Source organism: Bombyx mori, chromosome 15 (genome assembly GCF_030269925.1).
Source record: "Bombyx mori chromosome 15, ASM3026992v2".
Lineage (NCBI taxonomy): Eukaryota > Metazoa > Arthropoda > Insecta > Lepidoptera > Bombycidae > Bombyx > Bombyx mori.
In genome coordinates, this window is record NC_085121.1 from 14,194,994 (window position 1) to 14,204,024 (window position 9,031).

Consider the following 9,031-nt stretch of genomic DNA (forward strand, 5'->3'; position numbering starts at 1 on the left):
ATATTGCCAAGGAGGATAATTTATTCCAGAGCAACCAGTAAAAAGATCTCTCAATGTTGTCCCAAGGTTAGATCAGTGCAGGCTTATGACAGAGCAAAGCAACTGCTGTGCTAATCGTATTTGTAGCTTTTACATACATACGATAAAGCGGTGCTTGTAAGTTACGAATGACGTCATTGAGGAAAAAATCATTGTTGTCTCTACAGTTTTATTAATCTTTCTTCGTGATTTTTATTTCAGAAATAATAATTTTATAGTCAAAACTTTACAAAAGGTACTTCATTCGATTTTTAAATTTGAAGTAATACTATTTCGTACGTCAACAGAGTAGCCACCATCTGGGGAAAGAACAAGATTAACATGAGTTTTTCAATTGAGTGATCTTCATAAAGAAATAACCTCTTTTCGTTTTTGTAATTGAACGATTTAGCTCACTTCTACTACTGGCCAGTATTTTTTTATAAGCGATGACCCACCCATAGATGCGAAGTCCATAGAATTCACAGTATTAATGTCTCCATTTACCGTGTGAACATTTTGTTTTTCTCTGCTAAAAATCTGGAAGCGATTCATTCAATTTTAGCAGAAAAGCCGAGGAAACCTTAGAACTCATATCTCGAGGTAGATGGCGGCATTTACGTTGTACATGTTTATGGGCTCCGGTAACCATTTAACATCAGGTGGGCCGTGAGTTCGTTCAACCACCTAAGCAATAAAAAAAAGGCTTTATGACCATGTACCGCCATCCTATTCACCGTAGCGCCTATCTGTGTTATTAAACACAAATCTAAATACATACCCCTAACAACATTCCACGCGTAATATGGAAAAAGTTGAGTCCGCTCAAAGATAAATTTGAGTAATAAACTTGGGTCATTAACCGCTGCGTCTGAAATTAAACGAAGAAATACATGTTAATAAATGGATTAGAATTGGCAGTAGTTTCTAAATTGGCTAAATCCTGATAGTCAATTAATTACTTGGCTGAATTTCTACTTTCCGTTCAGACCCCGAATGAAGAGGGCCATATATGTATAAAAACATTGTCAAATATTAAAATTAATGACTTGACACAAAAAACGATCGATAATTTTTATTTTTTGCATTGCACATTGACTAAAGCAAAAGTAAAAAAGACTTTCAAGCTCATAGAGCTTTTGTAATCTCTGTTCTTAGATCTTAGAAAAACTTCAAGGTATTAAAAAAAACACGAACATTTCCATATAAGACAAAGGTTAAACTGGTTGCGGCTTAACCGCACAAGACACCCAATACTTTAGATATTTTGGGTACATTTCCGCGCACCATTAAAGATTAATACCACACAAAACTAACTTCGATAGTATATTCAGCAGTAGGCAACGTATAAAGAAGCCGCAATGGTTCTCTGCTCGTCGTGTGGACTTCAGCGGCGATGATGGAGACCAAAAGCACTTTCAACACAACTAAAGCGAAGGAAATTGATATGTACAGTACTGTTTCCCAGTCAGATCTGAAACAGGATTAATTTTTGAAATAAACTTTTAATATTTTTTGTGTCATTTTTTTTATTGCTTATATGGTTGGACAAGCTCACAGCCCACATAGTTTTACGTGGTTATCGGAGCCCATAGACATCTACAACGTAAATGCGCCACCCAACTTGAGATATAAGTTCAAAGATCTCACTATAGTTACAACGGCTGTCCCACTCTTCTAACCGAAATGCATTACTATCATTGGTTTCTATTGGCGACTTGGTTTTTTTTTTTACGCCACGTTATCAGGTCCCGTGATAAGTTCGTAAAGAACTTGTGTTACAGGTACCAGATAACGGATATAAATGTAAGATTTTTTTATTATAAACATACATATATTTAATATACATCCATAACCCTGGAAAATATATTTTATATTTATCTTACAAATATCTTCCCTTGGCGGGATTCGAACTCGCGACCCCCTCGTGTAGTGACCATGTCACTTACCACTACACCAGATGGCCGGATTAGGTTTGATTTACAGTTGACGACACTTACGTCCGGCAAACGGAAAAGTACCGCTTTGAAACATGAGGTTCGAGGCTCGATAGTGCTGTAATGACTGCGTCACGGTAGAAATGGGGAGGATAATAATAATAATAATAATAAATAAATAAATATTTACTAACAATCACGCCACGTTAACTGGTCCCGTGATAAGTTCGTAAAGAACTTGTGTTACAGGTACCAGATAACGGAAATAAATGTAAGATTTTTATTATACACATACATATATTTAATATACATCCATAACCCTGGAAAAGACATTTATATTTATTATCAGACAAATATCCTCCCTTGGCGGGATTCGAACCCGCGACCCCCTTGTGTAGTGACCATGTCACTTACCACTACGCCAGACGGCCAATGGTGGTCACATTATGCGTTCAGTACGTTTTTTTTTTTTTCGTTGCCCTTGTAGGCAGACGAGCATATGGCCCACTTGATGGTAACTGTTTACCGTCGCCCATGGACTTCAGCAATGCCAACAGCGGAGCCAAGCCGGTGCCTACCGCTGCGAGTACACGCAAGGCGATAGCATTGTGTTGGCATAATTCTCAGAGAACGTTGATGCCCATCCTCCAGTGCATCTCGTGGTTGCCTATTATGACAGTGACGGAAAGAGACGGGCGGTCTAATTCTAAGCCACTTACATTACTTTGTAGGAATCAAATTCGTAGATTCAGCGATGAAACACTTACCTTTTATCCTCTAGAAAAGACGTAATTTTGACAGTCCTGCTACTTGTTAATTTACTGAAATAATGTATAAAAATAATTAAATATAATTTTCATACACTCAATTTGTATAATCAACGTTCAAATCAGTATGTATCTCGTCAAGTATTTAGTTTAAATGTTTGTAAAATTACACCCAAAGAAAAAAACTTTCGCAAATCCAAATGATACAGTTTTCTTAAATTCTAACTGCTAAATTTAAATCGGTAGCTAAAATTGACGTTCAATTTTAAAGACTTCAAATTTACCTTAACTAGAGAAGAACTAGAGAAGAGAATATTAATTAACATTAACTTACTTCAATATGTAAAACAGTTGTGCGCAGATATAACTTAAATTAGCGGTAAAGGATATAAAGACGAAAGGGTTCAGATTTTTATCTATAATCTTAACCAAGTTAGATATCCTCGTGTATAGAAGATTCAGTTCGACCCACTTCAGTCTGGTGTTATTTGTCTGTGAAAGAATTGTCTTTATTATAAATATAAAATATAAAATTATTGAATTTAAGTAGAGGAATACGAGGGACATATCTGTGTGTATTGAAAAAGAGCAAGCCTTGTAGTTTCTTGCCGATTCTCCTCTGTCCAAGCCGCTGGTAAAGAAATTAAAAGTGAAAGTGTCTATATTATGGCCTGCCTATAAGCCAAAAACAGTTTTATTTTGACGATAGGACCCACATGAAGCGCAACAGAGTTGAGGCTTGATGGCTCAATACCAGAACGTGAATATCATCACTCACCTTGAGTCACGAAGACCAAATCTCAACTGTTAGGAAAATTGGCTGTTCAACCAGATGAATAAATTAGAAATAGGGTTTCTGTCCAAGAAGTTCATGAAAACTTCAAAAGCGATGAGTCATTTCCTCTGTTCACTTAATAGAAATAAATTTCAGAAAATACTTTACGGTACAAACGTACGGTTAAATAGTATTTATTATAGTGAACAACAAAAATACAAAGTAAGCGAACTCTGGTAATACGTGGTATCGAAATTGCCGAGTAGACGTAAATGTCAGACTTTGTTAGTCGCTATAAAAATAAATAAATTTGCTACATAAAGATCTGGTAATAGCTACTTTATGAGCTGACAATAGAACGCCCGCCTGGTGTGTCGTCAGTGCTTATACTATTAAGAACCCTACATGTCATCCTTCTACAAAGAAGGTTTGAGGAGAGTCATCAATGGTAGATGGCGACTTGGCTGTGCCTGCGACATTGCGTACATGCATGACTGGTAATGCCTGGTAATCATCAGATTATGCCATACAGAAATAATCTGAGAGCTATTGCTATTTTCAAACCTAATTATTTTGTTATATATAAAAAACAGTTATTACCTACGCATAATTACAAACAAAAAGTGAAAAACTCTTTTTATGAAAAACATAATAAGTCCAAACTTTAGGTTCTAAGAAGATATCATGAAAGCAGCTAAATTAATAAAATGGTATTCTTGCTTCGTTCAGTAAATAAATATTGATATTTATTCGCGGTAATTAACTAGTTTATAATTATTGGCTCCGGTAATAGCTTTATAGCGAATTTTTAAACGAGGCATTGAATTGTCGACCTTAAATTATCTTACAACTTCACTTGGGTAATATTTTCTGCCTTACTACTTCGATGAGTCCAACGCAAGGGTGATGTTTCCTTTCAGAGTTAATCGCTTTGAATCGCACCAACAAATGAGGTTGAAAATAACGATTATGCCGGTCACACGCCATAAAATTTATTGCCGCTCGCAACGCCGTCTGGTGCAGACTCGTGCTCATCATACGAGACTTCTTGTCGAACCGTTCGTTTCGATATCGAGTAGAGGGAACTTGCTCTCATCTCCGTCATTTGACGGCCGGAGTCCCCAAGGCTCCGTGCTCTCTCCGTTATTATTTTGTTTGTATATTAATGATATTACCCGGTCTCAGGAGATTCTAGCGCTCTTCGCCGATGACACGGCTATCTACAACTCGTGTAGAAAGAAGTCGCTATTGCATTGGTGACTACGGAGTGTTGTAACTCCCTAGATAAATTTTGAGCCACATTTAAGTTTTTTTTTTATAATTATGTACAGTGATTATTTATTGACACCACTAATTTCGGATTTAATGAACAGCATGTTTCCAAATAACAGAAACTTGACGAATTTAGAATTTTTCAATTATGTCACTTACTTTACTTCCTTTAGCGAATACAATTCTGTTGTAATGTTTCAATCTGTTCGTTAGATATATGCTCAAAATAACAACACTACAGTTTACCATATTTAATGTAATTATGCCTTGTACCTTGATAATCTGAAACAAAAATCATTGGTATATTTTATTATGTTGTTTTTTTTCCAACTTGTACTTCTAAATGCGTGTTTTGCTGATACACATAATACTGAAATCCTATATTTATAAGCGGGTCATTTAATAATATAGTTTTAGTACCAAGGATTTGCTTGTCTACAACTACATTTTTTTCTTTGTCTAATGTCGTCATTCACACACTCCATCTTTTTCGGTCGACCTCTTCCCCCTCTACCTTGCACTACCATTTCCATACATCTCCTAGTCACATGCATCTCCTCTCTACGCATTACATATCCATACCACGCTAACCGTCCGCTCTTTAATTTGTCAATTACCGGGGCTTTTTACTATTCTCTACTTTCACACTTCTTCTGATGTACTCATTCTTTATCTTGTCCATTCTTTTCACTTCACATATCCATCTGAACATTCGCATCTCTGCCGCATACACTCCTCTTTCATGCTTTACTTTCGTCGCCCAACATTCAGATTCAAACAGCACGACGGCTACCCGCCTGATATGTGAGTTCTAAGTCTCTGTTCCATAGTACAACGGCTGCCTCAAACCGGAGAACATCACTATTTCCCAGCAGAAACAGGCCTATCACAAGCCGCCCTACCAGTAGCAATTCCAAACTCAAACTGCCCTGCAACCAGAAAGGTAATAATTATTAATCTTAAAATTTACCTGAACAATGAATCCCATCACATAACTAAAAGGGAAATGATCGTAAAGATAAGGAAATATATACACAAAGTACGATCTGAGGTACAATCCCGAGTCTCCGGGCAGAACGTGGCGTTGCTTCGTCAGTCGTAGCGTGAACTGTAGAATTAGAACAACCTCCGCTGAAATGTTAATAAATAATTTATAGGTGGTCGTTTGTTTTGAGAGCCCAGACGGGTAGGTAACACCGGTCTGATTATTTCTGACGTGAAGCAGTAATGCGTTTCGGTTTGAAGGTTAGGGCAGCCGTTGTACTGTAAAAACTGTGACTTAGAACTCATATATCAAGGCGGTCATATACCGCCAGGTATTTACGTGGTTCATGTCTATAGATTACAGTGACCACTTAAAATCATCTTAACAATAAAACAAATATTATATATTAATAAATCTTGATTCTGTCTGCGGACTTTTCATAGATAAACGCGAAAACCGGTGACTTCCAGAAGCAAACTTCTGTTCTAGGAGTTTGTCTGTGGCCATATTGCATAAACACATTTGGGTTTCGACTTAGCGAACAAAGGTTGGTAGTAATAATATATTTGGTGACCAACTAGGTTAGTGGGGGTACTGATAATCTATTCATATTATTATGGTGCCTTAAAAAAACAACATATTTATTACCCAGTGAGAAAACAAAAAATGCAAAAACAAATGATTTCGTAAGAGCGAGTGCTTTCTTGGAGTTTCTTAACCGTGGTAACGTGAGTTCGATAGTCTCAATCTCCTTTATAACGTTCTTCCACTTTCTACTCCCCATGAATATGAGGATGGTGATTGTGTAGAAGTTCATGTGATAAATGAGTCGACCTGAAAACAAATATTGAAATGAATTGGCAAATTCTGGGATTATCCGTTAGCTCATGTCTTATGTTATGACCTGTTGGTGCAATCCGGCCTACAACAACTGAGCATACGTCTCATATTACCGTTAGTAATCACCGATGCTCATCTACGTTAGAAATGCGTGGGGCGCTCCCAACATTTGACAATCTCCCACGGTTTCAACACTCAGCAAAAATAGGGAGACAGTTAATAATGCTTATACGGGTAGTATACCCGTGTGAGATTCAAATACATTCCATTACTATGTACTATAAGTACGAGAAAATGTTCTAAAAAAAGATCTTGAAACATTCTAGATACATGTAGACACTTACCCAGCCTTTGATGTCCGAAGAAAAACGCGAAAAGATCATAGATATGAACTAACAATAGAAAAGTTTGCATGACAATCGTCGGCGCATATATAATTGTGTAAAAGGATTTTAAACTGAAACTGGAAAAAAGTACCAAAAATAATAATTATAATGAGTATTTAGATTCAAAACATCGGGGAAAAAAAGCTCAGGAACCTTACCGATTGTATTTAGAAGAACGATGCCACAGTCCACTGATAGGCAGTATTCCTATTAGTCTGTAGATATATAATGGTATCCTTACGGTCTCATAAAATCCTCCCTTTAACATATCTTTTTTGGAAGTTCCGACCATTGATCGAACTGATCGAGGAGCCATGTTTGAATGTTTCGATATTTAAGTATAGAGTATGCACAGAATAGACACGCTCGTTATTTGACCAATGAATAAAACATACAATTATTATCTTTATCTATGTTTTGAATTCGGCTTTTAATTGAATGTTTGTGTTTTAAAGTGAAACTTTTATCGTCTCAAACTTTTTCGTCTGTGTGTTGCATGTCGCGTGACGGTCGGCCGCGGAGTAGGGATAAAGCGAAAAGCGCTAGTCTGCAGCCAAGGCCAATATGGCGGCGCCTATCGTTCGCAGCAGCTGACCGTGTAGTTTATAGACTATTACTCAGTTGTGCCAGTGCTCCACGCTATTTTGTTTGTTTTTGTCAGTGTTTAATGTAAATGTTGTTTGTCAGAGTTAAATGTCTAGAATGTGAAGAAAAGTTTCACTTTTACCGTGGTTTCATAAAACCACACAATCCTTTTTTCTTCTTATTTTTATTGTAGTTTATACTACGTTTGAGGTCTGTGTGTGTGCAATTAGCCTTAAATTCCGTAATAAACCAAAGGGGAAAGAGGGTGATTGAAAATCAGCCCTCTTCAATGCATCCACTTTGAACAGCATCAGCTGAGCCAACTCCTTTGGCGTTTTTTTTACTTTTAATAATCTAAGTCTGTATGAAAGGCAATAAATGATTTTTATACCTAGTCAGGTCATAAGTATTGTCATACAGTAAAAACTTTTCTTTTAGAATGCTGGCCACAAAAAAATTTATTGAATTCGAATTTCGAATTGTTCATGAAAATAAAAATGTATACTTTTAGAATTTTACTCATTTTTAAATATGGAGTGGACGCTTAAAGAAGACCGTGTTGCAGTTATTGCGTTGCATCGTTGCGGTTACGCGCCAATTCAAATTTTTAACATACTGAAAATTTTGAATATAACCAAAAGATTCGTTTATCGTACCATCAAACGATACAATGAAGACTCTAGTGTAGATGACAGGTCAAGAAGTGGTCGCCCTCGGTCTGTTAGGACTCCAGCAGTGATAAAAGCTGTGAAGGCGCGAATTCAAAGAAATCCCAAACGTAAGCAGAAACTGTTGGCCCTTCAGATGGGGTTAAGCAGAACCACGGTGAAAAGGGTGTTAAATGAAGACTTAGGGCTTCGGGCATATCGAAGAAAAACAGGACATCGTTTGAATGCTCGTCTAATCGACCTGAGACTGAAGAGATGCCGCGCTTTGTTGAAGCGGTACGCGGGAAAAATATGTCGGGAAATTCTTTTTTCGGATTAAAACATTTTTACCGTAGAAGAGAGCTACAACAAACAAAATGATAAGGTATACGCACACAGTAGTGAAGAAGCGAGCAACCGTATTCCGCGTGTCCAACGAGGTCATTTTCCATCCTCGCTCATGGTATGGTTGGGAGTTTCTTATTGGGGCTTAACAGAGGTACACTTTTGTGAGAAAGGTGTAAAAACGAATGCAGTTGTGTATCAAAATACAGTCCTGGTGAACCTTGTGGAACCTGTTTATCATACCATGTTCAATAACAGGCACTGGGTATTCCAACAAGATTCGGCGCCAGCTCATAGAGCGAAGAGCACACAAGACTGGCTGGCGGCGCGTGAAATCGACTTCATTCGGCACGAAGACTGGCCCTCCTCCAGTCCAGATTTGAATCCGTTAGATTACAAAATATGGCAACACTTGGAGGAAAAGGGGTGCTCAAAGCCTCATCCCAATTTGGAGTCACTCGAGACATCCTTGAT

The 9,031-nt window shown here is 37.4% G+C and overlaps 1 protein-coding gene across 1 annotated transcript; it reads right to left on the reverse strand.

Moving 5' to 3' along the window:
* Positions 1-290: 290 nt before the first annotated feature.
* Gr8 (gustatory receptor 8) lies at positions 291-7,296 on the reverse strand. Its single transcript, NM_001130872.1, is given in 10 exon segments — positions 291-338; positions 800-889; positions 1,336-1,492; positions 2,723-2,776; positions 3,057-3,214; positions 4,929-5,051; positions 5,740-5,900; positions 6,403-6,588; positions 6,939-7,057; positions 7,139-7,296. Coding segments are annotated over 10 exon segments (1,254 nt in total).
* Between the last annotated feature and the right edge of the window lie 1,735 nt (positions 7,297-9,031).